This window comes from Leptodactylus fuscus, chromosome 2 (assembly GCF_031893055.1).
Source record: "Leptodactylus fuscus isolate aLepFus1 chromosome 2, aLepFus1.hap2, whole genome shotgun sequence".
Classification (NCBI taxonomy): Eukaryota; Metazoa; Chordata; class Amphibia; order Anura; family Leptodactylidae; genus Leptodactylus; species Leptodactylus fuscus.
In genome coordinates this window covers 270,748,247-270,760,461 of record NC_134266.1, presented here as the reverse complement: position 1 = coordinate 270,760,461, position 12,215 = coordinate 270,748,247, and the positions used below count along the sequence as shown (strand labels likewise).

The following is a 12,215-nucleotide window of genomic DNA, read 5'->3' as shown; positions in this document are numbered from 1 at the left end:
TTATATTAGTTATATTGTTGTACATAGGAGCAGTATTATAGTAGTTATATTCTTGTACATAGGAGATAGTATTATATTAGTTATATTGTTGTACATAGGAGCAGTATTATAGTAGTTATATTCTTGTACATAGGAGCAGTATTATAATAGTTATATTCTTGTACATAGGAGGTAGTATTATAGTAGTTATATTCTTGTACATAGGAGGTAGTATTATATTAGTTATATTGTTGTACATAGGAGCAGTATTATAGTAGTTATTTTCTTGTACATAGGAGTAGTATTATACTAGTTATATTCTTGTACATAGGAGGTAGTATTATAGTAGTTATATTCTTGTACATAGGAGGTAGTATTATATTAGTTATATTGTTGTACATAGGAGCAGTATTATAGTAGTTATATTCTTGTACATAGGAGTAGTATTATAGTAGTTATATTCTTGTACATAGGAGGTAGTATTATAGTAGTTATATTCTTGTACATAGGAGCAGTATTATAGTAGTTATATTCTTGTACATAGGAGCAGTATTATAGTAGTTATATTCTTGTACATAGGAGCAGTATTATAGTAGTTATATTCTTGTACATAGGAGCAGTATTATAGTAGTTATATTCTTGTACATAGGAGTAGTATTATAGTAGTTATATTCTTGTACATAGGAGTAGTACTATAGTAGTTATATTCTTGTACATAGGAGTAGTATTATAGTAGTTATATTCTTGTACATAGGAGCAGTATTATAATAGTTATATTCTTGTACATAGGAGGTAGTATTATAGTAGTTATATTCTTGTACATAGGAGGTAGTATTACAGTAGTTATATTCTTGTACATAGGAGCAGTATTATAGTAGTTATATTCTTGTACATAGGAGTAGTATTATAGTAGTTATATTCTTGTACATAGGAGGTAGTATTATAGTAGTTATATTCTTGTACATAGGAGTAGTATTACAGTAGTTATATTCTTGTACATAGGAGATAGTATTATATTAGTTATATTGTTGTACATAGGAGCAGTATTATAGTAGTTATATTCTTGTACATAGGAGCAGTATTATAATAGTTATATTCTTGTACATAGGAGGTAGTATTATAGTAGTTATATTCTTGTACATAGGAGATAGTATTATATTAGTTATATTGTTGTACATAGGAGCAGTATTATAGTAGTTATATTCTTGTACATAGGAGCAGTATTATAATAGTTATATTCTTGTACATAGGAGGTAGTATTATAGTAGTTATATTCTTGTACATAGGAGGTAGTATTATATTAGTTATATTGTTGTACATAGGAGCAGTATTATAGTAGTTATTTTCTTGTACATAGGAGTAGTATTATACTAGTTATATTCTTGTACATAGGAGGTAGTATTATAGTAGTTATATTCTTGTACATAGGAGGTAGTATTATATTAGTTATATTGTTGTACATAGGAGCAGTATTATAGTAGTTATATTCTTGTACATAGGAGTAGTATTATAGTAGTTATATTCTTGTACATAGGAGGTAGTATTATAGTAGTTATATTCTTGTACATAGGAGCAGTATTATAGTAGTTATATTCTTGTACATAGGAGCAGTATTATAGTAGTTATATTCTTGTACATAGGAGCAGTATTATAGTAGTTATATTCTTGTACATAGGAGCAGTATTATAGTAGTTATATTCTTGTACATAGGAGTAGTATTATAGTAGTTATATTCTTGTACATAGGAGTAGTACTATAGTAGTTATATTCTTGTACATAGGAGTAGTATTATAGTAGTTATATTCTTGTACATAGGAGCAGTATTATAATAGTTATATTCTTGTACATAGGAGGTAGTATTATAGTAGTTATATTCTTGTACATAGGAGGTAGTATTACAGTAGTTATATTCTTGTACATAGGAGCAGTATTATAGTAGTTATATTCTTGTACATAGGAGTAGTATTATAGTAGTTATATTCTTGTACATAGGAGGTAGTATTATAGTAGTTATATTCTTGTACATAGGAGTAGTATTACAGTAGTTATATTCTTGTACATAGGAGATAGTATTATATTAGTTATATTGTTGTACATAGGAGCAGTATTATAGTAGTTATATTCTTGTACATAGGAGCAGTATTATAATAGTTATATTCTTGTACATAGGAGGTAGTATTATAGTAGTTATATTCTTGTACATAGGAGATAGTATTATATTAGTTATATTGTTGTACATAGGAGCAGTATTATAGTAGTTATATTCTTGTACATAGGAGCAGTATTATAATAGTTATATTCTTGTACATAGGAGGTAGTATTATAGTAGTTATATTCTTGTACATAGGAGGTAGTATTACAGTAGTTATATTCTTGTACATAGGAGCAGTATTATAGTAGTTATATTCTTGTACATAGGAGATAGTATTATATTAGTTATATTGTTGTACATAGGAGCAGTATTATAGTAGTTATATTCTTGTACATAGGAGCAGTATTATAATAGTTATATTCTTGTACATAGGAGGTAGTATTATAGTAGTTATATTCTTGTACATAGGAGATAGTATTATATTAGTTATATTGTTGTACATAGGAGCAGTATTATAGTAGTTATATTCTTGTACATAGGAGCAGTATTATAATAGTTATATTCTTGTACATAGGAGGTAGTATTATAGTAGTTATATTCTTGTACATAGGAGGTAGTATTACAGTAGTTATATTCTTGTACATAGGAGCAGTATTATAGTAGTTATATTCTTGTACATAGGAGATAGTATTATATTAGTTATATTGTTGTACATAGGAGCAGTATTATAGTAGTTATATTCTTGTACATAGGAGCAGTATTATAATAGTTATATTCTTGTACATAGGAGGTAGTATTATAGTAGTTATATTCTTGTACATAGGAGATAGTATTATATTAGTTATATTGTTGTACATAGGAGCAGTATTATAGTAGTTATATTCTTGTACATAGGAGCAGTATTATAATAGTTATATTCTTGTACATAGGAGGTAGTATTATAGTAGTTATATTCTTGTACATAGGAGGTAGTATTATATTAGTTATATTGTTGTACATAGGAGCAGTATTATAGTAGTTATATTCTTGTACATAGGAGTAGTATTATACTAGTTATATTCTTGTACATAGGAGGTAGTATTATAGTAGTTATATTCTTGTACATAGGAGGTAGTATTATATTAGTTATATTGTTGTACATAGGAGCAGTATTATAGTAGTTATATTCTTGTACATAGGAGTAGTATTATAGTAGTTATATTCTTGTACATAGGAGGTAGTATTATAGTAGTTATATTCTTGTACATAGGGGTAGTATTATAGTAGTTATATTCTTGTACATAGGGGTAGTATTATAGTAGTTATATTCTTGTACATAGGGGTAGTATTATAGTAGTTATATTCTTGTACATAGGGGTAGTATTATAGTAGTTATATTCTTGTACATAGGGGTAGTATTATAGTAGTTATATTCTTGTACATAGGGGTAGTATTATAGTAGTTATATTCTTGTACATAGGAGTAGTATTATAGTAGTTATATTCTTGTACATAGGGGCAGTATTATAGTAGATATATTCTTGTACATAGGAGTAGTATTATAGTAGTTATAATCTTGTACATAGGAGCAGTATTATAGTAGTTATATTCTTGTACATAGGGGGTAGTATTATAGTAGTTATATTCTTGTACATAGGAGTAGTATTATAGTAGTTATATTCTTGTACATAGGAGCAGTATTATAGTAGTTATATTCTTGTACATAGGAGTAGTATTATAATAGTTATATTCTTGTACATAGGAGCAGTATTATAACAGTTATATTCTTGTACATAGGAGGCAGTATTATAGTAGTTATATTCTTGTACATAGCAGTATTATAGTAGCTATATTCTTGTACATAGGAGTAGTATTATAGCAGTTATATTCTTGTACATAGGAGTAGTATTATAGTAGTTATATTCTTGTACATAGGAGTAGTATTATAGTAGTTATATTCTTGTACATAGGAGCAGTATTATAATAGTTATATTCTTGTACATAGGAGGTAGTATTATAGTAGTTATATTCTTGTACATAGGAGGTAGTATTACAGTAGTTATATTCTTGTACATAGGAGCAGTATTATAGTAGTTATATTCTTGTACATATGAGTAGTATTATAGTAGTTATATTCTTGTACATAGGAGGTAGTATTATAGTAGTTATATTCTTGTACATAGGAGTAGTATTACAGTAGTTATATTCTTGTACATAGGAGATAGTATTATATTAGTTATATTGTTGTACATAGGAGCAGTATTATAGTAGTTATATTCTTGTACATAGGAGCAGTATTATAATAGTTATATTCTTGTACATAGGAGGTAGTATTATATTAGTTATATTGTTGTACATAGGAGCAGTATTATAGTAGTTATATTGTTGTACATAGGAGCAGTATTATAGTAGTTATATTCTTGTACATAGGAGTAGTATTATACTAGTTATATTCTTGTACATAGGAGGTAGTATTATAGTAGTTATATTCTTGTACATAGGAGGTAGTATTATATTAGTTATATTGTTGTACATAGGAGCAGTATTATAGTAGTTATATTCTTGTACATAGGAGTAGTATTATAGTAGTTATATTCTTGTACATAGGAGGTAGTATTATAGTAGTTATATTCTTGTACATAGGAGCAGTATTATAGTAGTTATATTCTTGTACATAGGAGTAGTATTATAGTAGTTATATTCTTGTACATAGGAGCAGTATTATAGTAGTTATATTCTTGAGAAAAAATTCCAAAAAGGATTCAAACAAAGTTTGAAGGATCTGCAGCTCAGAGGAGGTTAAAACTCAAAAAAAAACTTTATTTCATACTTTTAAAAGGACTCACCCCAAGTGGGTGAATACATTCAGAGGTTTAACAACAGAACATAGTGAGAAAAAGATAGAAAAATGTGAAAATAAAACCAAAACCGCTGACGTGTTTCGGGACAGATTTTTAATGTCCCTTAATCATAGCGGAATACAGCCTACACAATGTGTTGCCTCGATCTCTTATATACTACTGACTTTAACCCAGTTTAGAACACTTAATTGTCTAATCCTCATCAGCCTTCTACATGTCGGTAAAAAACTCCACCCGATAACTTTTACAATGCCGGTAAATAACCCCAACCCATAATAAAACACCCTGACAGCCAGGTTTAAGATACTCAAGCCCTTCCAATTGTATAACAGGCATCCAAAAGAAAAAACATTAAAGAAGAATACGATATTCAAATTGATGGAAGAATATAAGATACCATGAAACTAGCTTTGCTAGGCATCAACCTACAGTTGTATCCCATAGAATATCAATCACAGGTTTCGTAAGTGTTTCAACCTACTTAAATCTGACCCCAAGGTAATTAACTTGCAGATCAGAAAAGGGGGAAGCTAAATGACTTTCATCAATATTTACACAGTCCGTATCAAAATGCCGTCTAAACAGACTGCCGTCTCTTTAGTGTTAATTTGCTAGCAGACTGAGCGAAGGGAAAACAAGAGTTAAATAGGGGTTAATCTTCATGTACACATTTATTGTTGTTATACTGATAAGATGAACAAAGGGATCTATTGTTATTATACTTGTAGACTGTATGAACGGCCAGTAGGGGTTAAATGTGAGTTAATCCCCATGTGCAGATTTTTTTTAATTATTTTACTGATAAACTGAACAAAGGGATTAGTTCTTTTTGTGTTAGTAAACTAAACGAAAGGCAAATAGTGGTTAAATAGGTGTTAATCCTTATGTACATGCCACTCGTTCTAAAACTAAAATCGGTGAAAGGATATATAACACTGACCTGCCAATGTTTGGGAACAAACAATCATAGCTCTTCTCATAGTACAAAGACTTTCCCAGAGAACATCAATTCCTCTGCACTGACATGTCAGTCCACCCCCGATAGATTGATTTATGAGGAGGACTTATCTCATTCACAAAAAGAGAACACGTGACTACTACAAGTCAACAAAGTACTAGGCTCGAAATAGACTAAACCATCCATGTTATCCCATTCATAAAACAGTCACATGTCTATTATTAGCCTATAGAATCAAGTCACATGATCAGTTCTACTAAATCTCTACCCTCCATGATACCACTAAGGCTCGGATTCTTATTTCATTGTTCCAGTACTGGAAACTTGAAATTTAACCACTACAATATCCAATGCACCCCTCAACTTAAGGTAAGTAAGATCTTATAATTATATAATCATTATACAGTATCAATTTGACATCCCTTCATTAAGAGTGTCCCTGTGTATGCTGTAATTATGCAGTTTTATAAAAAGAAGACAACTGATCCCATTCTTAATTTATGCAAATTATTTTCTGATCATTATAACCTAACCCTTCATATAACTATTACGCAGCAGAGTCACTACATTCAAAAAATGAGAGCCAGATCTGATTTTGCATTCATTCCTGTTGGCTGCCTGCACCCAAACCTAAGGATCCAGAGAGCTTCCTTTTTCAAAAGAACCTTTTTCCTATTGCCCCCCCTAATGCTTTCTTTTATGGTTTCTAATCCCCAAAACCGGAGAGTGTCCACTTCACCTCCATGTACACTTGCAAAATGCTTTGACACACCTGATATTGTTTCCATATTTGTTTTTTTACTATCTCTAATGTGCTCCGCTACCCTAACTTTAAGAGGGCGGGTAGTGCTCCCAATATAATCAACTTTGCATTGAAGGCATTTAATACAATAAATCACATATCAGGAATTACAATTCAATGATGATTTATAATGTACTCTAAATTCAGTCGCAAAGCTAGTTAATACGTCCACATTGGAGGTGAAGGGACAGCTCTTACATTTGGGTTTATTACATTTATAGAAGCCATTTTTGTGGCCAGCCTGGCCAGCTGTAGTTGGGGTCTGTAGGAAACTAGGAGATAACTCATTCTTTAGTGAAATGCCCCTTCTGGGGACAAACTGGACACCTTTATCTAGAATTTTCTTTACCGAATTGTCCAATTCCAAAATCGGTAAGTTATTTCTTATGATCTTTTTTATTTTCTGAAACTGTGGGCTATAGTTAGTTGAAAAAACCACTTTGTCTCCCAAGGAGTCATTTTTTTCTTTTTCCACAAAAAGACTTCCCCTTTCTTTTGTGTCTACTTTTTGTATCGCTTTTTTGAGTGTACTTTCTTTGTAGCCCCTATTGCTTAGCCTTTCTGCTATTTCCCTTTTTTCTTTCTCGTAGTCTTCTTGCAGACTACATGCTCGCCTGGCCCTAGTGAGTTCCCCCACTGGGATGCCCCGGATCGTAGCCTCAGGGTGGCAACTGTCAGCCTTTAAAATAGTGTTGCCTGAAGATGGCTTCCGATAAAGTGTAGAAACGACCTTCCCTGAGTCTGTACACCCCCGCAACGTGACATCCAAAAAATTAATCATTGAAAAATTGTGTTGATATGTAAACTCAAGTCCATATTCATTATTGTTTAAAAATGAAATAAATCCTGGTATGGGCGCCACATCTCCGACCCACACGATGAGTAGGTCATCGATGTAGTGCCCATACCAGGAGAGAGAATCAATGAAAGGGTTAAGTGGGGAAAAGATGTGTTTCTCCTCCCAAAATGATAAAAATAAATTAGCTAAGGATGGTGAGAAGGGGGCTCCCATAGGGGCCCCCCTTATCTGCAAATAAAAAACATCCAAAAAAACAAAAAAATTGTGTTTCAACAGAAACGATGTAACTGTCAAAATAAACTCATTCATTGCGGGGGTGTACAGACTGTATTTATACAGGTGGAAGGCTAAAGCATCCAGAGCACCCCCGTGGGGGATGCTTGGGTATAGGGAACACACGTCGCAGGTCAACCAAGACATGCCTTCCCTCCAGACAAAATCATTGAAAACTCGTAAAACTTCCCGACTGTCCTTGATGTAACCTACCGTGCGGAATACAAGAGGCTGAAGGATCTTATCTAACCATATACCGAGTCTCTCATTTAATGAATTCTGGCCTGAAATGATGGTGCGTAAGGGAATAGGTTTTTCATTTTTATGTAATTTAGGCAAACCGTACATGGTTGGAGTAGTGGGTGTTTCATTAATTAATTGTACATAGGAGCAGTATTATAGTAGTTATATTCTTGTACATAGGAGTAGTATTATAGTAGTTATATTCTTGTACATTGGAGGTAGTATTATAGTAGTTCTATTCTTATACATAAGGGATTAATAACCTGATATACTACCCATATCTTGTATATCTGCAGAATAGTCACTCCTGTATATATCACTATGTATAGGGGTCGGTGTCTGCAGTGTGATGTGACAGTGTGCAGGGTATATACAGATCTTATATAACAATACACTGGGTTGGTTTTCTCTGATCATGGACATCTCGGGTGTGTGTGGGCGACTATTGCTGTTAAGGGGCCATTAGACAGCGCAGTGGGCTGTGATCCTGGATTGTATAGCAGTGTGTGGATAACCAGCACTATCATTGTGTCACTGCTGCCAAATAATCCGCCTTATAAATAGATTCCTTCTTATACACGGCTAACCTTAAATAGTTCTTACTTCTTAATCCCCTAAAAGTCTGATCAAAATTGGAAAAGTTGTCAAAAAGAAGTCACATCTTTTGTTAGATTTTGAATGTATGGCACAAATCTCGGATGCTTTAAGTGCATTTTAACCCCTTATTGACATCGTTAATTGCAGGTCGATTTGGGACATTGAAACACCTACAGATCCTAGGTAGACCTGTAGCAACACCATCAGTGCCTGCATATAAAACAATCCCCTAATCTTTATACTCACCTAGAGACAGTTCTCATCGGACTCATCTCTGGTGCTCCCTGCACAGTTCCTCAATGAAGGCCGGGACTTATGACCCGCTTTGATCGGCTTGTGCCCAAGATTCGGCGCATGCGCACTGAAGCCTCTGACTTCACTGAAGAACTGCACCAGTGCGGGGAGCAGGGTGAGTATAAAGGGGTTTTTTTATCTTCAGGGCGGCCACAAATTACCATTACCATAAGGTCCATATCTCCCCAACAAGTTCACCTTAAGGAACCTTTGTCTTCCCCATCAGTTACAACTTTTTACATTTTTTTGTCAATGCAGCTGTATGACAGCTTGGGGAGGGATTCACCATTGGCGGGTGTTGTCATTCCAGAATTATGAATGAAAGCATTCTTACAATGGAGTTCCCCTATACATATGGAGTAGGATATAATACACAGTGTGTGGCGTCTACCTGATATCTCGCTGGGACATCTCGCTGTATGGCAGGTTCACTTTCACAACGTTATTTCTGACAAGGTCTTCTATACTTGCTTTGCCACTATATGTCTTCTGATAGTCGGAATATCCTCCCATGTGATTGGTCAGCCAAAAAATCTAAAAAAATAATAATCCAGGTATAGGAAGAGTCAGAGGTCATATCTTCATGTAGACAGATATTATATACTTTCATGTATACCCTACACTCTGGGACACATCTACCATATGGACATTACATGGGGCCAGGGGGTGGTATATAAAGTTAGGTTGCCGTAGATGTAGTTATTTTGACAACCTACCTTTATATTTTCATCTATCTATCTGCCAGGCTGGGGTGATACGCTGGGTCTGGTGACAGTAACCTATCTATCTGCAGGGCTGGGGTGATATACTGGTTCTGGTGACACTCCCTTTAAATAGGACATAGTATGGTACTAGATCTTCTTTTAGCTTATCTTCCCCTTGCAGTACCATTTTTCACCACCACCAGTTACTAATATCTTCATTAAAGTTCCATGCAACAGCGCCCCCGTTTCTGACGGAGATAAATCTGAATTACATGTAAACGTCATGCTTGATAAGTTTAGAACATGTCGGCAGGGACATTATTTCATTCAGTGGGAAGAGCTCTGCTCTATTTCTGTTACAGAATGTCATTGCTACTATCCCTTTAAGAGAATATACGCCTTCTCTTTTTCATCTCTATATACCCGATTTTTATCTATTCCGGAATTCTTGATGACTTCCAACACAGCGTTTTCCGGTGCATCGCTGTCAAAGATCACCATCTTATTTTCTTTGCTAGCGAGTTCTAGGAAATCGGCCAGTTTGCATATGGTCTGATTCTCGGCCATCTGCTGTTCTTCAGGGGACAGGGACTTCATATCGGAAAATGGCGGTTTCTGGAGAAGAGGAAGGAGAAGGTCAATTTTTCAGTGAAACTGTGAAAACACTTTATTCTGTACTGTAATAAGATGCCATTATCATAGCCATACTAGCCAAGGTGTCCAGGACAGCCGGCATGTGAAGAGCAGCACAAATATTTTCATATGGACAAGCCCCTGTAAATAAGCCCCGCCCCTTTAAGGTATGACACGCCCCTTTCTGTAATATGGACATTAAGTGTGCCGGTCATGCCTGTTTTTGTCAGGCGAAAAAGACCAAACGGATTAGGGTGGCGCACTCTGGTCAAGGATGACGAACGACGCGTATATAACGGTATGTTTTATTACAACAAGGCACAATGCAGTACAGGAGCATACTAGTAAAATGAATAAAACATATGGCTCACAACGTCATAAATCAGTCAATGTTATAGGTATGAATCAGGACAACGGATAAAGGCAGGATATTTCTACCGCATTAGCATGATGCAGATTGTTAAAGGGATCCTATCATTCAGATCGAATTTTTTGTCCCTAACACGTAGGAATAACCTTAAGTAAGGCTATTCGTCTTCTACCTTTAGATGTCTTCTCCGCGCCGCTGTTCCATAGAAATCCTGTTTTTTTCCGGTATGCAAATGAGTTCTCTTGCAGCACTGGGGGAGTCCCCAATGCTGCGAGAGAACTCTCCAGCCCCGCCTCCATCTTCTTCAGGAATGTCCTCTTCACGTGTCTTCTTCCGGCGCAGGCAGTGAAACTTGTGGGTCTCGTGCATGCCCACAGGCCACAAGAAAATGGCCACTTACTTACTGTGTAAGCGACCATTTTTCTTGTGGCCTCTGCCCGAGGCCTACAAGTTTCACCGCCTGCGCCGGAAGAAGAGGACATTCCTGAAGAAGATGGAGGCGGCGCTGGAGAGAACTCATTTGCATACCGGCGAAAACCGGGATTTCTACGGAACGGCGGCAAGGAGAAGACATCTAAAGGTAGGAGACAAATAGCCTTACTTAAGGCTATTCCTATGTGTTAGGGACAAAAAAATTTGATCCGAATGATAGGATCCCTTTCAGTCTTTCAGTCTGTCATGTAAAAGTGAGAGAGGAAGCGCTAGCATATAAGGCAGTCGTGGGGAAGTGAGACGTCGTGTGTCTGGGTACTCAAAACTGATGGAGCGCCACATGGTCTCGGCATGTGGGTCACAGGACCGCGCATGCGCAAGCCATTAGCATGCACATGCTCAGTACGGCAGGACCTGCGTGCATCTGATTAAGACCGCGCACATCTCATTATGTAAATACCGGCCTTATTATCAACAGGGACTAAGTACTAGATAATAAATGTGAAAACGCCATAGGATGTTGCAAAACTTAAATGTACTCGGCCTATCCGCCACTACTACTCCCATCCTCCGGTTCCCTCCATCTGGGCTGCAGCACTAGCAGTACAATGACCATGAGATGACTCTTCATCCTGAGTCCACCGCTTGTTCACATGTGCTGAATCGATTTTCATCTGTCATCTGTGGGAATTCTGGGTACATGGGTCCCCAATTCAGCCAACCTCATAAATCATAATCTACAGTAGTTGAGCTTGGCGCTGTACACACAGGGCATTGGTATTACCTGCATAAACCAACTCCCAGCATTAAGAGTCGCCAGCTCAGCCCAGCTAAACGATTCAGTGTCGTTGTCGGTACGTTCGGGAAACACGTCCTTCACATTAGTCGTTCTCTTCAAGTCATTGTCGTTCAGAAGAAAGGGGACGCCGTCATTACTGCAAAGGAAACCATTACCATTAGTCGCTGACCGTACACACTGAGCCAACACCAAGTGATTCACAGAACTGTCCATTCATACAATGACAATGAGGGGAGCCAGGCCAGAAACATGTGACACTGCAAAAGTCATCTCCGTAATCAAATCTACATCCCAAATAATTGTCACTTAATTGCAAATTACAGTCATATTAACTGTGGTACCACATGTAGCAGCAATTCCTATAGAATAATATACAATATGGCACATGAAATTATTTAAAG

The 12,215-nt window shown here is 35.6% G+C and overlaps 2 protein-coding genes across 2 annotated transcripts in view; both read right to left on the bottom strand.

The window, feature by feature from the left end:
• The window catches only part of LOC142194137 (glycerophosphodiester phosphodiesterase domain-containing protein 5-like), a 227,434-nt gene that overhangs the window by 93,019 nt on the left and 122,200 nt on the right, over window positions 1-12,215 (bottom strand). The gene's annotated exons all lie outside the window — the stretch shown is intronic.
• Window positions 1-12,215, bottom strand: part of LOC142194136 (glycerophosphodiester phosphodiesterase domain-containing protein 5-like) — a 49,787-nt gene that overhangs the window by 16,855 nt on the left and 20,717 nt on the right. Inside the window, exons 10-12 of the mRNA XM_075263153.1 lie at window positions 11,800-11,950; window positions 10,004-10,195; window positions 9,268-9,410 (exon numbers count right to left, since the gene is read on the bottom strand). Of these exons, the coding sequence (XP_075119254.1) occupies window positions 9,268-9,410; window positions 10,004-10,195; window positions 11,800-11,950 (486 nt within the window). The remainder of the gene's footprint in view (window positions 1-9,267; window positions 9,411-10,003; window positions 10,196-11,799; window positions 11,951-12,215) is intronic.